Genomic DNA, 25,805 nt, shown 5'->3' on the forward strand with positions numbered 1-25,805 from the left:
TATGACTATGACTCTATCTATACAGTAAGTGGTAAAATAAAATTTGATCCCCATTTTCGAGGTCTCATGTAAAACTGACTACTCTGAGAAGATTACTTGGCATCTTACATTACTAGGCAGTAAGGGTATTGAAATAGATAGAGTACATTAGACTATTGATTTTTCATTGAGTAATCTCCAAATTGACCTACAGTATTTTGCCAGTCTGCATGGCCTCACGAGACTGGTTGATATCTCTGTTAGAGGAGAGAGACAGGTTTCCCTTTTTAGTCCTGCAGGAAAACTTATGGACAAAAATTGGCCTCCCCAGTTTTCTGAAGGCTCCTCTTGCCTGATGGACATTATCCTTAATTGTAAGGGATTGCTGCCAATGACTAGAGAGTTTTATAATGAGCCAATGCTTTTAATAGTTTGTGCTTCAGTCTGGTGAGCCTATGGGTGATGAGAACAAATAATTCAGTTTGCCAAAAGATCTGTAGCTTGAGTGTTGGTTGCCATAGTTGTGGTTATGTTTGCCAAGCTTGGAAGTTGATTTGCAGACATTTTGTCCCCCATTTAGGTGACACCTTCAGTGCCTTGCAACCTCCTGTGTAGCCCTGCTATACTGTGTTTTCTGGAATTTATTTGGTTCCGTTCCTGCTGCTTCTGGTTGCTGGTTCCAGTTGCTCGTAGCAGTGGCCGGTATATTGGGTCTAGGTCTACGTGTTTATTGATGGAGACTATGGATGAGTGCCATGCTTCAAGAAATTCTTTGACTATTATCTGAATAGCTTTGTCTTATTGTTGTGTTGTTCCAGTTGTATTTGTGGTCCTTATCATAGGTGTGTATGGCTACTAGAAGCAGGTGGTCATGATGTATATGGCTAGTTGGTGATCATGGGTGTGGATTGCCAGTTGTCTGCCGATTTGTTCCATATGGTGTTTTGTGCAGTCTTTACATGGAATCTTGTAAATTATGTTTGACTTGCACATGATGGGTATAAGGTCTTTTGTTCTGGTGAGCTGTTGACTGAGCATGTCAATCGGTTTACGGGCTATCATGAACTTGAGTGGGCGGAGAAATTTGGCTGATAGTTCCATGACGTTTTTTATAAACGGTAGACTGGTTAGCGATTTTTGAAGATTTGCAGTTCAGGTTGTAAGTTTGCTCGCTGGGCTAATAGATTTGTTCTCAGACGTTTTGTCACCATGCTAGGTAACATCATCAGTGAACCTCGATTGAAGTGCTGGTGTTCTGTCCCACTTTCTATTTATGTGTCTTTGCCTGTTATGATGGGTGATATAATTTCCAGTTCTTCTCAGAGGTTGGTAAACGGTGTCCAAATTGATGTGTTTATTGATGGAGTTCCAGTTTGAATGCCAGGCCTCTAGGAATTCCTGTGTGTGTCTTTGTTTAGCTTGTCAGAGGATGGATGTGTTGAAGTGGTGTCCTCCTTTGTCTGTGTGTAAGGATATTAGTGATAGTCATGTCTTTTGGTAGCTCGTTGGTGCTCGTGTACACTGAATTCTTAGAGGCTTAACATTCAAACCAGAACTCCATCGATAAACACATCGATTTGGATCCCATTTACCAACCTCTGAGAAAAAGAATGGGAAATGCTATCACCCACTGTAACAGACCAAGACGCACAAACTGAAAGTGGGACAGAACACCAGCGCTTCAATAGAGGCTCACTGATGATGTTCACCAGCAAGGTGATGAAATTTCTGAGAATAAACCTACCAGCTCAGTGAGCAAACTTGACAACCTGTTGACTAGTTAGTGTGTTGTGTCGCAGCAAATCCTCGTTGCGTTATTTGTCTTTTGGGCATCTGCGGATAAAGTTGCAGGGATATCCATTTTTGGTGAACACCCTGTCGAGATGTTGTTCCTCTCTTGGCAGGTTGGAAGTGCTGCAGTGTGTTGTAGCCCTTTTGAACTGGGTTCTAATGCAGCCTCTCTTGCGTGTGTTTGGGTGGTTGCTGTTGTCGTTTAGGATCTGGTCCGTGTGTGTGGCCTTTCTGTACGCTTTCGTGGTTTTTTCTACTATCACAGTTGAGATGTTCGGCCACGGAGTGGTGGGGTTGATTGGTGCGGGTGTCCCAGAGATGTTCCTTAAAGCGCTGTGCGAGATTTAGTTTTCCCCTTTTGTTCTCCTATTATGAAGACATTGGCATTTTCTGGAGTATAGAAAACACTGGTAGTCTTATGATTCTTTGATCTAGTGGCCAAAGATTTTGCATAACATCCTTCAGTTATCAATATCCTCTATTTACCACTGACCAGAAACTCCGCTCAACTAACCGTATAAATATTGTAGCTACAAGCACATGTCTGTCGCTGAGAATTCTGTGGCAAGTACTTCATTGCCTAATTTTCCAAAAGCCTGTCTTCCATCTATAAAGCACAAGTCAGGGGTGTGATAGAATACTTCTCATCTGTCTAGGAAAGTATAACTTCATCAACATTGTTAAAAGCTTAATGTAATTCAGAACAAAGCAGCCTATGTGATTGGCACCCACCAATCACTTTAAACATCTAATTCTCGACCACAGATAGATGATTGCACATGCAAGATGCACTGCAGTAACTTGTCAAACTTATTTTGAAATCACCTTCCAAATCCCACAACCTCTGACAACTGGGAAGCAAGGACAGCAGATGGATGGGAGCATTACCACCTGTAAGATCAACTCCGAGCCTTAAACCATCCTGATTTTGAATCTTATTGCCGTTCACAGTTCCCTGATCAATATTCTGGGACACCCTTTCTAACAGCACTGGACTTACCTAACCATTATGGAATACAATGCTTCTAAAGACACAAGTACATCGGTTAGGCTACTTTGTAATATTGCGTGCTGTTCTGGTCGTCTTCCTATCAGAAGGATATGCTGAAACTTGAAAAGCTTTACAAGGATGTTTCAAGATTTGGAGGATTTGATCTATAGGGGAAGGCTGAATAGGCAGGGGCTGTTTTCCCTAGCGTGTCAGAGGCTGAGGAGGTAACCTTTATAGAGGTTTATAAAATCATGGGCATGGATAGGATAAAAAGGCAAAGTCTTTTCCCTGGGGTGGGAGACTCCAGAATTAGAGAGCATATGTTTAGAGTGAGGGGAAAGATATAAAAGAGAACTAAGGGGCAACCTTTTCACGCAGAGGGTGGTACATGTATGGAATGAGCTGCCAGAGGAAGTGGTGGAGGCTGGTACAATTACAACATTTCAAAGGCATCTGGATAGATATATGAATAGGAAAGGTTTGGAGAGATATGGGCCAGGTGCTAGCAAATGAACTAGATTAGGTTGGGATATCTGATTGGTAATGAATCAGTTGGACCGAAGGATCTCTTTCAATGCTGTTCATCTCTATGACTCTAAGGCTGCTTCCACTCCTGCGAATGTGAACAATTAGCATGAATGGTGATATTCTGTGTTGTAAAAGTTGAATATGGCAGCATAAAAGCAGCAAATCTGGCCAATAACCAACCAAAAAGTCATACTCCTACAATATGTGGTCAGGTTAAGAAATTCTAAACTTTACAAATACAGAATATAGTAAAAACCATTGGTTTAAAAAAAAGGAGTGGGTAACAAATGCTGGCCTAACTATTGATGCCCACATCCCATGGGAAAAGACAGGAAATTAAATGCAGGTATTGAATATTGTTTGTGTGTGGATTAAAGCCTGGTCCTGCTCTTTGCTTTCTAACATCCCTACATATTCGGACCGGTCTGTCAGAGTCATTTAAAGCTACTAAAGATGAATTCCTGAGCATGTTCAGGATCCATCAAACCCACCACTCATAATTCAGTATTATAAAGGCCAGTTTTCATGTCATTAAAACATAGGTCATACAGTGGGAATAGGCCGTTCAGCCCTTATCGTGCTCCATCATTCAATAAGATTATGTGAATGACATCTCATCTCCACTTTTCAGTTTTTCCCCCATAATCATTGGCTCTCTTCTCAAAAATTAATCTGCCTCAGCCTTTAAAAGATTCAATTATGTCACTGTTTTCTGAGGAAGAGAATTCCATAGGCTTAGTCCTCAGTTGCCTTGATAGGTTCAACCAATTTACATGGAGTAGGGTTTGAATTTGAATTTTTCCTTTGTTGCTGGGTGCTCACTCCTGCAATGTATTAAGTTATCAGCATATTGATGTTAAATATTATGTTCTACATATCCTTTGTAAGTAGTGTTCAGCAACATAAATTAATTCAATTTCTTGATATTTGCTTAAGTGGCTTCAACTAACTTACAATCGATATCAGACTTGGTCACATTAGTTCAGTGACATGATAAAATTTAATGAGCATTAAAATTGCTAGCAATTTTAAATTACATGCTGTTTTCCCCAGTAATAATGAGCTAACTTTCTCAAGCACTAACTTTCTGCGTTATGTCAAGTTTCATTCCTTTTTAAATTTTCCTTTGTGGATTTTGTTGTGGATTGTTTGAGTTCTTAAATTGAATTGCATTGGACTTACAGCACAAAAGCAGGGCTTTTATTACAGTTAAGCTGTGCCAATATTTATTCTCCACTGGAGGCTTCTTTATTCTTCCTCATTTACATGTGAGCAACTTGGTTCTCTTGTGGAGCTTCTCCTTAAATCCACCAATTCTCATGATTGCAAGTTTCACTGTTGTGATTGAATTGGGAAGAATGCACTGATAATTATGCCCCACTGTTGAACAAGCCTTCACAAAATGTATAAAATTCCGGTTGGACCACCAAGATGACAGGACAAAAGCAATTCACTCCAGATTTTGCCATTAATAATGAAACAAATTGTAGCACACCTAACTTGAAAAAATAGCAGAGGGAAAAGAAAGAATTACTAATCTAATGTTGTGCTACTTAAACTGTACCCCTATAAAGACTGTTGGCTTTACATATTATTGGTGGAAAAAAGATGGTGCAAAGTTCTGAAGATCAAGCAGCTACATACATAGGTGGGTTAAATTAGCTGACATACTTCATTTTGACTTCAGCAATAATGAAAAGCTGTTGTCTGTAAAACAATGATAATTTTTCATTTCAGTGATTGAAATAAAAGCCCCATTAGAATTCTGTCTTCAAAGCTTTATTTCTCTCATCAGGAAAAAGGGAGAGTGAGAGAGATATTTTCAGTTTTCCAACTCTGGAGGTGTCTGATTTCTTTACAATTAGAGATTTGTAACAGACTGCAACTCAACCAATAAAAGGCTATTGTCAGGCAGTTCTTCCTTCTCTCAGAAACTCCTTAGACCATTTTCTCAGTTAGAATCTCAGTGCTTCAAAAAGCTAAAAAGGTGTAGCTATATTGTAGTCCAACAATCATTTCAGCTTACAGTTGTAAAGGAAAATAAAAATGTGTTCCCTTTCACTATATTCTCATCACACGCTGGGTAAAGAATTTTTTTCCTGGAAGTGGGAATAATCAAATGATTCCAAAAGAAAATTGGGGACCATTTGAATGGCTATGGGAGGAATAGGAGAAACTGCATTATTCTGCATCGAGCCAGACCGTACTTGATTGACCAAGTGGCCTCCTTTTGTCTTGTAATTGATTTTATACTTGGCCTTTAACTCCAAATGACATAAAGATTGTTTGGGATACTTTTAAATAGAGTATCACTTTGTCCACCATTTCAATTTGATTTCATGCAATATCTCTGCTATATTTAGAAGGGATAAACATAGGAACTTATGCAGACATAGATACTTAATAGAAAATAATCAGTTGCTAAACTTATGGAAAGGATTGGGTGTTCACACTAGGTAGTTTGGAGTCAGAATTCTAGTTCTGAAGGATAAAACAGCCAAGCCTTTAATTTCTCCAAAATTAAGCTAAACTTTAAGTAAGGCCACAGCAGAAGCATTTGCTGCAGAAACCGAAATGATAAAGCTGATTGCTTTTTAATGAATAATAACAACAGTTTTTCTCTTTGACATAAACAGTTTGATTACAAAGATGATTCAGGGATATTAATCTGAAGAACCTATAATAACTATATTCATAAACAATCTTTCTTCTAATTCTGATACAATTTGCTTGTTCCTTTTTAACTTGATGGTTGATGTCATTCTGTTTTTATTGCTTTAATTTACTCTTTTTAAAAAAAAACTGAATTGAATTAATGACCTGGAGACAAGCATTATTACCACCACAGCAGTTCAGGCACTTAAATTCAGTTTAATAAATATATATGGAATAAGTGAAGCTAGTTTCAGTTAAGGTGACGTGCAAATTCTAGATTGTTGTAAAAATTCATCATTCATTACTAGTGTCCTTTAGGAAAAGAATTCTGTCATTCATACTTTGTTTGGCTTATATGTAACTCCAGATCCATGGCAACACAGTTGACTCTTAACTCATCTCAAATCCCTAAATAATCAAGTATTATGGGTTAACCTATCTGCATACAGAATGATGTAGACGTGCTTTGCTGAGCAGTATGCTGTTATTGTAATGCCAACTCGTTATTGAAATGTGCTTCAAGTACCTCGCAATTATAGTAAATTTTGATATTAAATCAAATTAAAATGATGATTGATATGATGTTGATGTCTTATGTAAATATATGCATTCATTCTCGTCAGTGAATTTGCTGCTTATATTAAATATCAGTTTTAAAATTTTTAATTTACTTAATAGAAATTAGTTTAGTAAACAATTATTCTGGTTAGTAAGAACTGATTAATATTTTAAATTATCTGAAGGAAGCTCTGCTGTCTTTCACAAATCTGATGCTGAAATATAAATGCAACTAGGAGTGCACATCAGCTGTGGTCTAATTGAATGGCAGAATAGGCTCAATTGGGTGAATGGCTTACTCATGTTCCTGCTTCTCTACCTTTTGCTACTAGTAACTGTGTCAAAGGCTTACAGCAAAGGGGAATGGAAGGTTCACAAGCCTACATTATTCTCAATCTGAAATGCAATCCAATGCATTGTCTCTATATTCAGGAGCATTGCTCAATGTATTTAAAACATTGGGGTATCTCATGTTTCATAACTACATAACTCTTCTGAAGTCGTCACTGTTATAATTTTATTCATAGCAACATTCCTTCAAACTGCAATGACATCAATTACTGAATTAATATTGGTACTCGTTTGAGGAATAAATATTGGCTATACAGCAAGAGAATTCTTCTGGGTTTTTTTTTTGAAAAATAGCATGAGACCTTTAAAGTCCATCTGAGAGGACAGAGAGCATTTTGCCCACCATCCCAAAGACTATGGATTGAAGTTAATCAGCAAAAAAAACCCCAAAGGATTATGGAGAAGTTATTTAGCGTTGAGAGTCAACACGATCTAGAATGTGCTGCCTGAAAAGTCATGAGAGCAGATTTAAGAGTAATTTTCAAAAAGAAGTTGGAAATAGACTTGAAAAGGAAATCTTTGTAGGGTTTTGGTGAAAGAGAATGGGTATGGGACTAAATGAGCGGCTTACGAAGTGTTTTTAACCAATATGGTAGCCTTGTCCTTTGTTGTAATAATTTGAAACAAAAGGCAAACCTCCTTCACGCTGCACTGAAATGTCAGCCCAAACTTTGTGCCCAAATCTATGGATTGGAGCATGAATCCACAAGAGTGCTACCACTGAGCCAAGGCCACATGTGGAAGCACTGAATGCCGAATATTCTGTATAGTATTGCACAGAACTTAGTGAATCATTGTCCAATAGTGATATTGATTGATTATTATTACTTTAATTATTTGATGAACAGTTGCATCATCACATCTAAAAATGAGTTAGAAAGTTTAGACTTCTATTGCTCTGTTTGAGATAACAAGTGTGTATCCATTTATTTTTTGTAAATAGACCTTTTAGAAATGCAATAAGCAAGTATTCCTACATCGATTTGTTTCAAAGTAACTTATTTCATCCATAAAGAGTTTGATGCCTAAATAAAGGTCATGGAGGGAGGTCAGCTGATTTGTTTTTTCTTTTTAGATAACGTATCAGTTATATTTGGATAATAAGGAACAATGTACAATGTTATCTTTGTAGGTAAAAACTGGGATCTAAGTGCAGCACTGAATGACTTTGAACAACTTCGACAAGTTCATACTGGGAACCTACCTTGTGTGTTCAATGAAGGAAGCTTCTACAGGCAGCAAGACCAAGAACTGTCCGATCAAATGAAAGCATCTGAGCAGAGACAGGATGAGTTTGCTCAAGGTAATGTGTTTCACAGTTGGCACACAACATTCCTACAGGTCATGGAGTCACAGAGTTGAACAGCTTGGAAATACATCCTTCTGTCCAACTCATCCAAGTCCCATTTGCCAACATTTGGTCCATTTCCCTCTAAACCTGACCTATTCATGTACCCATCCAGATGCCTTTTAAATGTTGTGATTGTACCAGATTCCACCACTACTTCTGGCAGCTCATTCAATGCATCCACCACCCTCTGCGTGGAAAAAGTTGCTCTTCAAGTCCCTTTTAAATCTTTCCCCTCTCACCTTGACTATTCACTCTATCCATGCCCTTCATGGTTCTATAAACCTCTATTACATCACCTCTCAATCTCCGACGCTTCAGGGAAAGTAGCCCCAGCCTATTCAGTCTCTCCCTATAACTCAAACCCTCTAACCCTGGCAACATCCTTGTAAATCTTTTCAAGTTTAACAACATCTTTCCTATAACATGGAGACCAGAATTAAATACAGTATTTCAAAAGTCCTGTAAAGCCACAACATGAAATCCCAACTGCTATAATCAATGCGCTGAATAATAAAGGCAAACATACCAAATACCACCTTCACTACCCTGTTGACTTGTGTGTCCATCTTCAAGGAACTGTGAACCTGCATCCTCAAGGTCTCTTTGCTCGGAAATACACCTAAGCAGGGCCCTACAGAAGTTAATAAAACCTGCCCTGATTTGCCTTACCCAACTGCAGCACTCACATTTATCTAAATTAAACTCCATTTGCCAGTCCTTGGCGCATCAACTCATCTGATGAAGGTCCAATTGTACTTTGAGGTGACCACCTTCACTGTCCATTGCACCATCAATTTTGGCAAATAATTTCAAATTAACTAACTATTCCTCCTTTATTCCCATCCAAATAATTTATATAAATGACAAAAAGCACTGATCCACATGGCACACTGAGGCCTTCAATCCAATAAAGAACCCTTCACAACCATCCTCTGCCATCTTTAAGCCAATTTTGTATCTAAATAGCTAGCTCCTTGGATCCCATGTGTCTGAGCCTTGCTAATTAAAGTCATAGAGTATGGAAACAGAAACCTCTGAGCAGGTTTTCCAGACTAAACAAGACCTATTTGTTTGCATTTGGCTCAATCCCTCTAAACCTCTTCTATTCATGTATTTTGAAACAGTGTAAAAATATTGCGTAATCTGCAGTATAGTGGTTTACATGTGTACTTACAAAATAGAATGGAAAATTCTGAACATGTGCAGAGATATTGATATCTATAAAGGATCTAAGCTCAAAGCAGCCAATCTTTTATTGTGTCCAATTTGTAACTTGTTAACATTGTGGAAAAATGCTGTCAATGTGCTGGTTCCCTTAGTGGGTCTTGAGGACTGATCGAAGTGACTGGGCAACTTAACTAAGTTTATATATAAACTTAGTTTTCATTGGTAATCAGAAACCTACCTACTTCAAATAACCTGAGCTTCCTCTGAGTGAACAAATTTTTCTTGGTCCTAAATCACGTACCCACTTTATACTAGATTCACCAAATAGGAAACGTCTTTCCTACAGCTGTCATGTGTATCCCTTTAAGTAATTTGTAGGTTTCAATTAAATCACCTCCCAGAGAGGAAGAAAATGATGGGAAGAGATTTTTCAAAATATGTTCCCCTTCCCCAGTCCCTCAGTTGGCAGACAGACTAACACGCAGGCGCAGTGTGGGCCACTGCCCAGAGCAAGTGCAGTGTGACCTAATCGTTGTCCTGTACAGCTGCAATATGACCTCCCAAATCCTATGCTCAATGCACTGACCAGTAAAGGAAAGCCTACCAAAGGCTGCCTTCACTATCCTATCCACCAGTGACTCCACTTTCAAGGAACAATGAACCTATACTCCAAGGTCTCTTGGTTCAGCAACACTCCCCAGGACCTTACCATTAAGTGTATAAATTCTGCCCTGATTTGCTTTCTCAAAATGCAGCACCTCGCATTTATCTAAATTAACATTTGCCACTGCTTAGCCCATTGGTCCTATCAGATCAAGATCCCTTTCTGCTCTGAGGTAACCTTCTTCGCTGTCCACTACACCTCCAATTTTGGTGTCCCCTGCAAATTTACTAAGTATACCTCCTATGTTCACATCTGAATCATTTATATAAACGATGAAAAGCAGTGGACCCAGCGTCGATCCTTGTGGCACACCACAGGTCACAGGCCTCCAGTGTGAAAAGCAATCCTTCACCACCACCATCTGTTCTCTACCTTTGAGCCAGTTCTGTATCCAGATGGCTAGTTCTCCCTGTGTTGCATGTGATCTAACCTTGCTAACCAGTCTACCCTGAGGAACCTTGTTGAATACCTTACTGAAGCCCATTTCAATCATGTCCACAGCTCTATCCTCTCAATCCTCTTGGTTACTTCTTCAAAAAAATTCAGTCAACTTAGTGGGACATGAATTCCCATGCACAAAGCCATATTGACTATTCCTAATCAATCCTTGCCTTTCCAAATGCATGTCAATCCTGTCCCTCCGGATTCCCTCCAACAGCTTGCCCACCACTGATGTCAGGCTCACCAGTCCGTAGTTCCTTGGCTTTTCCTTACCACCTTTCTCAAATAGTGACACCATTTTAGCCACCCTCCAGTCATATCTTCAAAGACCTCTAGCAAATTAGTCAAACATGATTTACCTTTCAAGAAAGAATATGACTCTGATTGTATTTTGTCTTTGCAAATGTTCTGCTATTACTTGCTTTATAATGGATTCTAACAATTTCCCAAGGTTAGATGATAAACTTGCTGGTCTATAGTTCCTTCCTCTCTGCCTCCCTCCCTTTTTGAGTAAGGACATGTTATTAGCATTTTTCCAAATCACTGGAACCTTTCCTGCCTCCAGGGAATTTTGGGTTATAATAGCCATGGATTCATTTTCCCCTGCTACCACTTCCTTCAAGATTCTACGATATAGGTTATTGGATCCTGGGAACTGGTCTACTTTTAGTCTCGGTAGTTCGCTCAGTACTTTTTCTCCCATGAAGATTATTCCAAATTCTTCCCATTCTATAGCCTCTGCACGACCTATTACTATTGGTGTAGTACGAGTGTCCTCCAGTGTGAAAACTGCGGCAAAATATTGATTGTGTCTCCACTATTTCTCTATTCCCCACTGTGTACCCCATTATTAACTCTCCAGTCTCATCCCTTAGTGGACCAATTCACTTTCTCTTCGTTTTTATATATTTAAAGAAGCTTTTGCTGTTCATTCTTATATCAAGCATGAGTTTTCTTTCATAATTTACCTCTTCTTTTAATGACTTTTTTTGAAGTAACCCCTGGTTAATCTTTAATAGTTTGTCAAAAAGAACATGATTGTATATAATATATTTAGCAACTCGCGGACAAAACTGCCTTTAAAAGCTGCTGATCCAATGTTTTTGTCACAAATTGCCTTCAAAATGTTTTTCTGCAAAACTATAATCTGTGTTTTTGTGCAGGTGTAATTTTGCTTAAAGTTAAGACTTTGCACTTCCTATCACAATGGTCTAACTAACATTTTTACCATAGAATTAGGTTGCAGAGGTTGGGTGTGTTGTTTCAGTGGTAAAGATCAGAGTACTGAGAATGTCTTTTTCATTGAAACTCAAAAGGCAAAAGACTTGATTAAAAATGTACACAAGTTTAATGCAAGACTTTTTTTCTTTGAGTGATATACGGATTAATTTTCACTCCACTGTTTAAAAACGCTAATTTTCTATTTATTTCCACTTATTTTCTATTTTCTGAAATGTCTGGGTGCAAAAAGAGATGTTTGAATATAGGTGTTGTGTTATATACAGGATATGCCCTTTTTCTTTCTCTATTCACTTCACTTGATATCACATTTAAGTTGTTCATGGACTGACATTTACCAACATTTTTAGCCATCATATCAAAACCGTGGTTTTAAAATATTTGTATACATGAGTAATAGTGAATATTTTATGTTTATTCTGAATGAAAATATTACATTTTTTAACTATTTTGTTTTATGTGCTAATTCCTTATTTATGTTGTTTTGTGAATTTCAGATTTGCATTTTTACTTTCTAAACATTGCATTGTAATCAAGTTGCTGATTCTGCTATTTTCTAGCCAATAATATTTTGCATTATCTTAGTACTTTCTTTTTCAGAAAAACGTCTTTCCCGAGGAATTTCTCATGCAAGTTCAGCCATAGTGTCCCTTGCTCGATCACAGGTAGCAAACGAATGCAATAATGAGCAGTTTCCTTTAGAGATGCCCATTTATACATTCCAGCTGCCTGATTTAAATGTGTACAGTGAAGATTTCCGAAGCTTTATTGAACGGGATTTGATTGAACAGTCAACAATGGTAGCCTTGGAACAGGCAGGTGAGGAAATATTTCAAATGGTATCAAATACTTAGCAATTCACATGAAGTGCTGGTGATTTTACAAAATGTTGGGAAATGACAAGGTGTTGGGAGCATTGCTGCTTATCATACATGCAAATGAATTGAACCCAAATTAGCTGTACAGGTAACAAAATAACCATTGGTACCAACTTAGACGAGATGGTTAACAATGTCTTGGGCTACGCCAAAATACAGAAAATAAAAACATACTTTAAGAATGGGTTGATACGTAGCAAATGAAATTCAAAATAACAAATGATAAAGCAAATCATTTTGAAAGTAGGAGTATAGAGTTTATTTAATCCTTGAAGGATAAGAAATTAAATGCAGACAAAGAAAAAATATGAAAATGCAGACATAGACATCAGATGCAAGTTGATTAGACAAAAAGAAGATGGATAGGATCACTTCCAGAAGAATAAGATACCAGATCAGGTAGATAGTGCTAAATGTATAAAACACATTAAGTCAGCATAGACCACTGTACAGTTCTGCTCTACATTTGATAAAAAGGTTAATGAATCCCTTGAATCACATTACCCTTGAGAAGGTTTCACTATCAGGAAAATTTTGCAACTTGAGAGGAATATTTTCAATGAGAAGGGAGACCAAAATTGTAAAGAGATATGTTGGGGTGGAAATAGAGAAAACATTATTTGTGGTTAAACTAAGAGCAAGATTTATAAGTATAAGCTGGTCATAAATGTATAAGTTTTTTTTTTTGGCATGTTAAGAAATAACTTGCCACAACAGGAAGCGGAGAATATTGGCACATTTGAGAGGCTTGAAGAGAATAGAGGGTTCCGGATCTGGATGGCATGTGGTTGGAAAGAGAGAGACAGCTAGGAGAATTTTAAAAGTTTGACAAGAGCTACAGAATAATATACTGTATAAAAGAGGCTATTCAGTTCATTATATCTCTGCTGACTATCCATGCTCTGGATCTGTTCCCGTAGACTGCGAATTAATTTTTTAAAATATTCATTCATGGGATTAATTTATTGCCCATCCCTAATTGCCCAGAGGACAGGTAAGAGTCAACCACGATGCTATTGGTCTGGAGTCACATGTAGGCCAGACGAGGTAAGGGTGTCAGCTTCTTTCCTTAAAGGACATTAGTGAATCAGATGGGTTTTTCCTGACAATCGACTTAATTAGGCTCTTAATTCCAGATTTTTCTTGAAGTCAGATTCCACAATTTGCCGGATTTCAATGACATTACCTGGGTCTCTGGATTAATGGTCCAGTGATAATACTATTTAGGCCATTACCACCCCTTCAAATCAAAACTGGCAGCAGTGGCATCTATAGTGACTGGAACTTGGGTTCTGTGCCTTGGACCTTTTCGGCTGTGCTACACAGGCCCACAGTCCTTTTAAGTGTCCATCTAATTTCCTTTTGAAATTAGTGCAGCTCGATGGCTCAATGGTTAGCACTGCTTCCTCACAGCTCCAGAGACCCAGGTTCAATTTCACCCTTGGGCAACTGTACAAACTCCATACAGATATTCTCCCAGTGTTTATGTGGCTTTCTTCCACATGCACCGGTTTCTCCCCACAGCCCAAAGGTTGGTGCACCACCAAAGTTGCAGGTTAATGCTAAGTTGCCCGTAGTGTACAGGGATTAGCAAAGGGCCATGCTAAATTGCCCTTAGTGTCCAGGGATTAGCAATGGGAAATGCAGCGTTACAGGAGTGGGGTGGGGGATGGGTCAGATGGGATGCTATTTGGAGGGTCAGTGTGGATTTGATAGGCCAAATGATTTGCTTCCACACAGTAGAGATTCTTCAATCATTGATTTGTCTCTGCTTCCATCACCCTTGTGGACAGTTCGTTCCAAGTCATTACCACACAATATAGAACACAGAACAATATAGTGCATAACAGGCCCTTTCGCACACAATGTTGCACCAATCTGTGAATTCACCTAAGCTCATCCCCCTACACTATCCCATCATCATCCATGTGCTTATCCAAAGATTGTTTTAATCTCCCTAACGTGGCTGAGTTAACTACATTGGCAGACTGGACATTCCACGCCCTTACCACCCTCCTGAGTAAAGAACCTGCCTCTGACATCTGTCTTAAATCTATCACCCCTCAATTTGTAGTTAAGCTTCCTCGAACAAGCTGACACTGTCATCCTCTGAAAAAGACTTTCACTGTCTATCCTATCTAATCTTCTGATCATCTTGTATGTCTTATCAAATTCCCTCTTAGCCTTCTTCTTTCCAATGAGAACAGATCCAAGTCTCTCAACCTTTCCTCATAAGATCTTCCCTCCAGAGCAGGCAACATCCTGGTAAATCTCCTCTGCACTTTTTCTGATGCCTCCACATCCTTCCTGTAATGGGGCGACCAGAACTGCGCACACTATTCCAAGTGAGGCCGCACTAGCGTTTTGTATAGTTGCAGCATGACCTCACGGCACTGGAATTCAATCCCTCTACCAATAAAACCTAACACACTGTATGCCTCTTTAACAGCACAATCAACCTGGGTGGCAACTTTCAGGGATCTATGTATATGGACTCGAAGATCCCTCTGCACATTCATTCTACCAAGAATCTTTCCAGTACTCTGTCTTCGTGTTTTTCTTCCCAAAGTGAATCACCTCACATTTAGCTGCATTTAACTCCATTTGCCACCTCTCAACCCAATTCTGCAATTTATCCAAGCCCCCTTGCAACCTGCAACATTTTTCCACAATGTCCACTACTCCACCCATTTTAATGTCATCTGCAAACTTACTAATCCATCCACCTGTGCCTGCATCTAAGTCATTTATAAAGATGACGAACAGCAGTCATCCCAAAACAGATCCTTGTGGCATATCACTAGTAACCGGACTCCAGGCTGAATATTTTCCATCAACCACCACTCGCTGCCTTCTTTCAAAAAGCCAGTTTCTAATCCATACTGCTAAATCACCCTCAATCCCATGCCTCCAAATTTTCTCCACCAACCTACCATGTAGAACCTTATCAAAGGCTTTACTGAAGTCCATGTATACCACGTCAACTGCTGTACCCTCATCCACGTGCTTGGTCACCTTCTCAAAACTCTGTGAAGTTTGTGAGACATGATCTGCCCTTGATGAAACCATGTTGATTATCTGAAATCAAATTGTTGCTTGCTAGATGATTATAAATCATATCTCTTATAATCCTGAGACGTAAGGCTCACTGGTCTAAAATTACCTGGGTCATCTTCACTGCCCTTCAGGGGGCACAACATTTGCAATCCTCCAGTCCCCTACTAAATCTGTAGACAATGACGACTCAAATGTCAAAGCCAAAGACTCTGCCATCTCCTCCCTAGTTTCCCAGAGGATCCTTTGATAAATCCCTTCAGGCCCAAGGGACTTGTCTACTTTCACTCCTTCTAGAATTGATAACACCTCTTCCTTACTAACCTCGATCCTTTCTAGTCTTGTATTTCGTATCTCATTCTTCTCCTCTATAATATTATCCTTTTCCTCAGTGAAAACCGATGAGAAATATTTGTTTAGCATGTCTCTGATCTCCACAGAGTCCACACACAACTTCCCACTTCTGTCTTTGACTGGCCCTGTTCCTACCCTAGTTGTCCTTTTTTTTTCCCCTCATATACCTATAGAAAGCTTTCGGGTTCTCCTTTATTCTACCTGCTAAAGACTGTTTGTGTTCTCTCTAAGGCTCCTCTTAACTCTCCCTTTAAATCCTTCCTGGCTAATCTGTAACTCTCCATCACCTCCTCTGAACCATCTTGTCTCATCATCACGTAAACCTCTTTCTGCTTAACAAGAGATGCAATTTCTGTCATAAACCACAGTTCTCTTACCTTATCACTTTCTGCCTGACAGGGACATACCTATCAAGGACATGCAATATCTGTTCCTTAAACCAGCTCCACATTTCGATTGTCCCCATTTCCTGCATTTTGCTACCCCATTCTATGCATCCTAAATCTTGCCTAATCACATTATAATTGCTCTTGCCTTGTGGCATGTACCTATCCCTTTCCATTGCTAAACTAAACGTAACTGAATAATGATCACTCTCTTCAAAGTGCTCACCTCCAACTAAACCAAACGCCTGGCCTGGTACATTACCAAGCACCAGATCCAGTGTTGTCTCCCCTCTTGTCGACCCTTACATATTGTGTGTCAGAAAACCCTCCTGCACATGTTGAACAAAAACGGATCCATCCAACATACTAGAGGTATAGCATTTCCAGTCGATAATGGGGGACTTTAACTTTCCCAATATGGCCACCCTATTCCTTTCACTCCTACCCAGAATCATTTTGCCAATGCTCTCCTCCACCTCCCTGGAACTCTGTGGAGGCCTATAAAAGCCTCCCAGCATTGTGACTTATCTACTGAGTAGTATCGGCTGAGGTTATAAACAGGAAAGGAGAAGTTTTCATCAAAAGCTCTTTCAGCCACTGTTATAGAACATAGAACAATACAGCACAGAACAGGCCCTTCGGCCCACGATGTTGTGCCGAACATCTATCCTAGATTAAGCATCCATCCATGTACCTATCCAATTGCCGCTTAAAGGTCGCCAATGATTCTGACTCTACCACTCCCACGGGCAGCGCATTCCATGCCCCCACCACTCTCTGGGTAAAGAACCCACCCCTGACATCGCCCCTATACCTTCCACCCTTCACCTTAAATTTATGTCCCCTTGTAACACTCTGTTGTACCCGGGGAAAAAGTTTCTGACTGTCTACTCTATCTATTCCTCTGATCATCTTATAAACCTCTATCAAGTCACCCCTCATCCTTCGCCGTTCCAACGAGAAAAGGCCGAGAACTCTCAACCTGTCCTCGTACGACCTATTCTCCATTCCAGGCAACATCCTGGTAAATCTTCTCTGCACCCTCTCCAAAGCTTCCACATCTTTCCTAAAGTGAGGCGACCAGAACTGCACACAGTACTCCAAATGTGGCCTAACCAAAGTCCTGTACAGCTGCAACATCACTTCACGACTCTTGAATTCAATCCCTCTGCTAATGAACGCTAATACACCATAGGCCTTCTTACAAGCTCTATCCACCTGAGTGGCAACTTTCAAAGATCTATACACATAGACCCCAAGATCCCTCAGTTTCTCCACCTGACTAAGAACCCTACCGTTAACTCTGTATTCCGCATTCTTATTTGTTCTTCCAAAATGGACAGCCTCACACTTGGCAGGGTTGAACTCCATCTGCCACTCCTCAGCCCAGCTCTGCATCATATCTAAGTCCCTTTGCAGCCGACAACAGCCCTCCTCACTGTCCACAACTCCACCAATCTTCGTATCATCTGCAAATTTACTGACCCACCCTTCGACTCCCTCATCCAAGTCATTAATAAAAATTACAAACAGCAGAGGACCCAGAACTGATCCCTGCGGAACTCCACTTGTAACTGGGCTCCAGGCTGAATATTTACCATCTACCACCACTCTCTGACTTCGACCGGTTAGCCAGTTTTCTATCCAATTGGCCAAATTTCCCTCTATCCCATGTCTCCTGACTTCCCGCATAAGCCTACCATGGGGAACCTTATCAAATGCCTTACTAAAATCCATGTACACTACATCCACTGCTCTACCCTCATCCACATGCTTGGTCACCTCCTCAAAGAATTCAATAAGACTTGTAAGGCAAGACCTACCCTTCACAAATCCGTGCTGGCTGTCCCTAATCAAGCAGTGTCTTTCCAGATACTCATAAATCCTATCCCTCAGTACCCTTTCCATTACTTTGCCTACCACAGAAGTAAGACTAACTGGCCTGTAATTCCCGGGGTTATCCCATTCCCTTTTTTGAACAGGGGCACAACATTCGCTACTCTCCAGTCCCCTGGTACCACCCCCGTTGACAGTGAAGACGAAAAGATCATTGCCAACGGTACTGCAATTTCCTCTCTTGCTTCCCACATAATCCTAGGATATATCCCGTCAGGCCCGGGGGACTTGTCTATCCTCAAGTTGTTCAAAATGTCCAACACATCTTCCTTCCTAACAAGTATCTCTTCTAGCTTACCAGTCCGTTTCACACTCTCCTCTTCAACAATACGGTCCCTCTCGTTCGTAAATACTGAAGAAAAGTACTCATTCAAGACCTCTCCTATCTCTTCCGACTCAATACACAATCTCCCACTACTGTCCTTGATCGGACCTACCCTCGTTCTCGTCATTCTCATGTTTCTCACATACGCATAAAATGCCTTGGGGTTATCCTTGATCCTATCCGCCAAGGATTTTTCATGTCCTCTCTTAGCTCTCCTAATCCCTTTCTTTAGGTCCCTTCTGGCTATCCTGTATCCCTCCACTGCTCTGTCTGAACCCTGTTTCCTCAACCTTATGTAAGCCTCCTTCTTCCTCTTTACTAGACATTCAATCTCCCTCGTCAACCAAGGCTCCCTCACACGACCATTTCTTTCCTGCCTGATAGGTACATACATATCAAGGACACGTCGTATCTATTCCTTGAAAAAGTTCCACATTTCCACCATATCCTTCCCTGACAGCCTATGCTCCCAACTTATGCTCCTCAAATCCTGTCTTACAGCATCGTAATTTCCCTTCTCCCAGTTGTAAAATCTACCCTGTTGTGCGCACCTATCTCTCTCCATAACCAAGTTGAAAGTCACAGAATTGTGGTCACCATCACCAAAATGTTCACCCACTAACAAGCCCATCACTTGTCCCGGTTCATTACCGAGTACCAAATCCAATATGGCCTCCCCTCTGGTTGGACAATCTACATACTGAGTTAGAAAAGCTTCCTGGACACACTGCACAAACACCGCCCCATCCAATCTACTTGATCTAAAGAGTTTCCAATCAATATTTGGGAAATTGAAGTCGCCCATGATTACGACCCTGTGGCTTCTGCACCTTTCCAAAATCTGTTTCCCAATCTGTTTCTCCACATCTCTGCTGCTATTGGGGGGCCTATAGTAAACACCCAACAAGGTGACTGTACCTTTCCTATTTCTGACTTCAGCCCATACTACCTCCAAAGGCAGATCCCCCTTAAACTTCCTTTCTGCAGCAGTTATACCATTTCTAATTAGCAATGCCACCCCCCTCCTTTTTTACCACCCTCCCTAATCTTACTGAAACATCTGTAACCAGGAACCTCCAACAACCATTCCTGTCCCTCATCTATCCACGTTATACTATCCTTGACTTAACAAGGCCACACCACCCCCTCCTTTACCGCCTTGCCTGTTCTTAATGAAAGATCTAAACCCTGGAATCTGCCACATCCTTTCCTGACCCTGTGCTATCCATGTCTCTGAACTAGCCACAATATTGAAGTCTCAGGTATCTATATATGCTGCAAGCTCACTGACCTTATTTCGGATACTTCTGGCATTGAAGTAGACGCACTTTAAACCAGCTTGCTGTCTGCCAGCACGTTCCTGTGACTGTGAAATCCTGTCCATGCCTTCCCTATTCTCATCCTCCTGTGCACTGGAGCTATACCTCAGGTTCCCATTCCCCTGCTGAACTAGTTAAACCGACCTGAATAGCACCAGCAAATTTCCCACCCAGGATATTAATACCCCTCTAGTTCAAGTGAAGACCGAAGCTCTTTCTCAGATCTCCCTGAATCTGTTGTCCCAAACCCTATCAATTAATTGAATTATCTTTTCTCTTTATCATATCAAACCAAAGGGTTTGTTTCCATGCTGTACGTCTCTATGACTCTATCTTATTCAAATCTGCTATAACCTTGGACATATTTGAGAAAATCTTCCCTTGACCTCCTTTGTTTCAAGCAATCAGAGTTTCTCCAAATTAATCTTTTTAAATTAATATTCCTCTATCTCTGGAACAATTCCATCTCCAGTATCCATTGCTAATATTATGGTGATGAGAGATAAATGTAATGTCCTACATGTAGTCTAATCAGAGACTCTCAAAAGTTCAATGTAATTTCCCTGCCTTTGAATTAAATAAACCGTTTTATGAAACTCAAGGTACTTTACGAACCATGCTCAATATTTCATGCCACCTTTAAAGATCCCAGTTACACCCTAGGACCCACTTTCCCTGCACATTGTATAAAACTCTGTCATTTAGTCTCTGTTGCTTCTCTTAATGTCATCTTTACAAGATGCATGACCTCACATTTCCAGATATTAAATGCTATCTGTTCCTTGTCTACACATTGTTTTACTCTAGCTATGTCTGGATGCAGTTGATTTGTATTATCTTCACAATTGCCACTTCTCCAAATTTGGTATCATTGACATGTGTTGAGGATTTGGATAAATAACCTTTGACACAATGTCTAGATAATTTGGATAGCTGCTTTGGGAGAATGGGAAAAGAGTGGTGCTGGAAAAGCACAGCAGATCAGGCAGCATCTGAGGAACAGGAGAGTCGACCTTTCAGGCATAAGCCCTTCATCAGCACTCTGACTCTCCAGCATCTGTAGTCCTCACTTTCTCTCAGAATAGGAAAAGAGACTGGCAATAATAAATTATTTCCTTTGTCAATTATGAAGTTTAAGTGATGCTCCATTTTTTATGTCCTGAGAGAAAGTAAACTTCTAAAATATTTGAATTGCTGAAATAATATACTAATGTATTTGCTTTAAAATAAATCTGCTGAATATTTGCTATGCCTTTTTCACTAACTTTTTGTTAGCCATCTGTAGTCTAATACTTTATCTAAAACTATGCTTGCTATGAATTTAAAAATTGAAATTGAAATTTGCAGCACTTAAATATCATTCAGGATTTTGCTTAAAATACCTTCTGAAGTTGCCTGTTAAAATGAAGGATTTATATAATCATCTGGAAAGGAATAATTTGATTAGGGATAATCAACACTGGTTTTGTGAAGTGTCGGTTATGCCTCACGAACCTCATTGAGTTCTTCGAAAAGGTGACAAAACAGATGGATGAAGGTAATGCAGTGGTGTATCTGGATTTCAGTAAAGTGTTTGATAAAGTTCACATGGTAGGCTATTGCACAAAATAAGGAGTTTCGGGATAGAAGGTGTTTTAGTAGTTTGGATCAGAAATTGGCTAGCTGAAAGAAGACAGAGGGTGGTGGTTGACGGGAAATGTTCATCCTGCAGCTCACTTACCAGTGGTGTGCTGCAAGGATCTATTTTGGAGCCACTGCTGTTTGTCATTTTTATAAATGATCTGGAGGTGGGCAAAGAAGGATGGTTAGTAAATTTGCAGATGACAGTATGATAGACAGAGTTGTGGATAGTGCCAAAGGATGTTGTGGGTTACAGAGAGACATAGATAAGATGTAGAGCTGAGTGGAAAAGTGGCAAATGGAGTTTAATGCAGAAAAGTGTGAGGTAGTTCATTTCGGAAGAAGTAACAGGAATGCAAAGTACTGGGCTAATGGTAAAACTCTTGGCAGTGTAGATGAACAGGTCTGTGTCTAGGGGGATAAATCCCTGAAAGTTGCCACCCAGTTTGATAGGGTTTTTAAGAAGGCTTATGGTGTGTTGACATTTATTGGTATAGGGACTGAGTTTCAGAGCCATGAGGTCATGCTTCAGCTGCACAAGACACTGGTAAGGCCGCACCTGGAGTATTGTGTGCAGTTCTGGTCACTGCTCTATAGGAAGGATGTGGTTGTTGTTGAATACTGATGACTTGTTCCAGTGTAGTTGTCCATTCATGGTCAGTCGCACTGGTGTACAGAGTTTTTTGGCCTAAAATTTCTTGTTTGTTTTTGTGGAGTCAGTTGTGGGCATCATTTATCGTTGCACAGCGGACCTGAACAGGAAGACACAACATGTCCAGAGACCAAAGTCACATTCCCATCCATTAAAGACATTTCAGAGATGACCATCAGACTACTCTGGCTCCTAGGCATCATGGTAGCCGACATATCTATTACCACACCATAACAACTACTGATGAATTGAAAGGACTCCATACCCACAACCAGCAGAACAAACGTAGCATACAAAATACCCTGTAAAGACTGTAACAAACATTACATTGGACAAACTAGCAGATAACTAGCCACCAGGATACATAACCACCATGGGACAATATATTTGTCCTGGAATAGGCCAAACAGAGACACAGACGGGAATTCCTAGAGGCCTGGCATTCAAACCAGAACTCCATTAACAAACTTATCGATTTGGACGTGGTTTACCAAATTTTCAGAAACAAGTGGGAAAGATATCAGCCACCACAACAAACCAAGACATGCAAATTGCAAGTAGGACAGAACACCAACACTTCATTGGAGGTTCACTGATGATGTTACCTAGCATGGTGATGAACAGTCTGCAAACAAACCTACAATCTCATCCACAACCTGAGGTACAAATCATCTCTGAGGCCTCACCTATGTCTTCAGAATCCACAGATTACCTGTATGGGAGCCACCCTTTCCTAGTTATACTTTTGCTCCTTGCATTCTTCGAACATGCCTTTCGATTTTCCTTTGTTTTACCTATGTGTTTTTCATAGTGTTTCTTCACTTCCCTAATTTCTTTAAATAATCCCTGCACTTTCTGTATGCCTGGAGCTTCTGTTATTATGAGCCCTCAGTATTTGTCATATAAGCATCCCTTTTATTCCTTATTAATCCTGTACATTTCTTGACATACAGGTTTCTGAAATTTTTGTTGCAATTTATAACTTTGTTTGTATCAACCTTCAATTCCTGTGACCACTGCTCATTTGTGAAGTTTTGGGCATGTTAACGATATTTTAAAAATGTGTAAAATCATCGTTAAGGCTTAAATTGGATCTTTGACCATTTACATTATTATAAGGGCGGCACGGTGGTGCAGTGGTTAGCACTGCTGCCTCACAGCACCAGGGTCCAAGGTTTGATTCCAGTCATCGGGCAACTGTCTGTGTGGAGTTTGTACATTCTCCCCGTGTCTGCGTGGGTTTCCCCCGGGTGCTCTGGTTTCCTCCCACAGTCCAAAGATGTGCAGCTCAGGTGAATTGGCCATGCTAAATTGCCCATAGTGTTTACTAACCTAGTGTTAGGTGCATTAGACAGAGGGAAGTGGATCTGGTTGGGTTACTCTTTGGAGGGTCAGTGTGGGCTGGTTGGGCCGAAGGGCCTGTTTCCACACTGCAGGGAATCTAACCTAATCTCCTTTTTTAAATTCTGATCTGATACAAAGCCAAGTATTCCATTTGTGTCATTGTGTTTCAGTCATAGTTAAAAATCACACAACACCAGGTTATAATACAGCAGGTTTATTTAGAAGCGCTAGCTTTCAGAGCGCTGCTCCTTCTTCAGGTAGATGAAAGAGCAGCGCTCTGAAAGCTCGTGTTTCCAAATAAGCCTGTTCGACTATAACATGGTGTTGTGTGATTTTTTTAACTTTGTCCACCCCAGTCCAACACCAATTTCTCCACCTCATGTTTCAGTCATGAAATTCAGATCTTTGCTGTGACAACTGCTGCTAGAGAGCAGTTTCTTTGCGGAGTTTCCTCAGCGCTAAAGAACTGTGAAGGAATGCTATCTTGAGTGCTCCAAAAAGCATTTCCAGATGGTTCCTAGTTCTGGTTCCATGTGATACTTGCAACTTCCTGTCATACCTCAATTGAGCTTCATGGAATGTTTATGTTTCCTTGAGGGTCTAATTTTGATAATTTAATTATTAGAACAAAAGAACATTAGGAGTAGGCCATCTGGGCCTTCAAGCCCACTCCGCCATTCAATATGATACTGGCTGATCTTTTCGTAGCCTAGCTTCACTTAACTGCCTTCTCACCATAACCCTTCATTCCTTTACTGTTCAAAAAATTATTTATCTTGGCTTAACTATTTCACTGGACATGGAATTACTCAGATTCCCAACCCTCTGGGTGAAGAAATTCCTTCTTAATTCAGTCCTAAATCTGCTCCCCCAAATTTTGAGGGACTGCCCTCTTGTCCTAGTTTCGCCTGCCAGTGGAAATGTCCTCTCTATGTCTATCTTGTCTACTCCCTTCATAATTTTATGTTTCTGTAAGAACCCGACTCATTCTTCTAAATTCCAGTGAATATAATCCCAGTCTCCCAGTCTCTCCTCATAAGACAACCCTCTTGACTCTGGAATCAACCTACTGAACCTACTCTGCACCTCTCTGATAGCAGTATATCCTTTCTCATACAAGGAGATTGCACACAGTATTCCAGGTGTGGTCTCTCTAGCACTCTCTACAACTGCAACATAACCTCCCTGTTTGAAACTCAATCCCTTCAGCAATGAAGGACAAAATTCAATTTACCTCCTTAATTACCTGTTGCACCTGCAAACCAACCCTCTGTGATTCATGCACAGGGGCACCTAGATCCCTCTGCACAGCAGCATGCTGCAATTTTGTTTTTACCATTCACATAATAAATCTTTTTACTATTATTCCTACCAAAATGGATGACTTCACATTGATTAGCATTGTACCCCATCTGCCAGACCTTGGCCCACTCACTTGAAGTATCTATGTCCCTCTGCAAAGTTTCACAATCCTCTGCACACTTAGATCTACCATTCATGTTCGTGTCAGCCGCAAACTTTGAAACTGCTGCAAATGTGTTGCTGGTCAAAGCACAGCAGGTTAGGCAGCATCTCAGGAATAGAGAATTCGACGTTTCGAGCATAAGCCCTTCATCAGGAGCAGAAACTGCTCTGTTCTTCAAAAGCAGCTGGTTGAGGCTTGTTTCTGTAGTGTAGTGGTCATCACGTTCGCCTACCACGCGAAAGGTCCGCAGTTCGAAACTGGGCAGAAACTGCTCTGTTCTTCAAAAGCATGGCTGAGGCATCGAATAGGTATTCACTGTGAAGAACAACACTGAATACCTATTCGATGCCTCAGCCATGTCCTTCTATTCAAGGAGCAGGAGATTCAACGTTATGGGTATTAGCCCTTCATAGAGTCATAGAGATGTACAGCATGGAAACAGACCCTTCGAATGACGCTTGTGATTCGGGCCTGAGAGATAAATGGGAGGTGATTGATCTTGGGGGGAAAGTAGCTGGGACACCAGCTGGTTCATGACACCATCCATATCCTTCACCTCCTCCAAGATTTTCATTTCCCTGGCCCCTAATGCCTCATCTTCACCATGGACATCCAGTCTTGTACACATCCATCTGCCATAACAAAGGTCTCCAAGCCCTCTGTTTCTTACTCCCACTGTCCCAACAGAGAGATATTTCCCTCCCCATCCCTATCATTGTTCTGAAAAGACCATTCCCTCTGCAACTCACTTGTCAGATCCACAGCCCCCACCAGCCCATACCCCATTACTGGCATCT

General features: G+C 40.4%; 1 protein-coding gene and 1 non-coding gene across 5 annotated transcripts in view; both read left to right on the forward strand.

Moving 5' to 3' along the window:
* Positions 1 to 25,805, forward strand: part of otud7a (OTU deubiquitinase 7A) — a 153,892-nt gene that overhangs the window by 54,360 nt on the left and 73,727 nt on the right. For all 4 annotated transcript variants that reach the window (XM_060853599.1, XM_060853598.1, XM_060853600.1 and 1 more), the window contains 2 exons: positions 7,986 to 8,156; positions 12,316 to 12,534. In XM_060853599.1, the coding sequence (XP_060709582.1) occupies positions 7,986 to 8,156; positions 12,316 to 12,534 (390 nt within the window). The remainder of the gene's footprint in view (positions 1 to 7,985; positions 8,157 to 12,315; positions 12,535 to 25,805) is intronic.
* On the forward strand, positions 25,206 to 25,278 carry trnag-acc (transfer RNA glycine (anticodon ACC)). The gene has a single exon. It is a non-coding gene; the product is annotated as a tRNA-Gly (tRNA).

The sequence above is a fragment of the Hemiscyllium ocellatum genome, chromosome 42 (genome assembly GCF_020745735.1).
Source record: "Hemiscyllium ocellatum isolate sHemOce1 chromosome 42, sHemOce1.pat.X.cur, whole genome shotgun sequence".
In the NCBI taxonomy this organism is placed as follows: Eukaryota; Metazoa; Chordata; class Chondrichthyes; order Orectolobiformes; family Hemiscylliidae; genus Hemiscyllium; species Hemiscyllium ocellatum.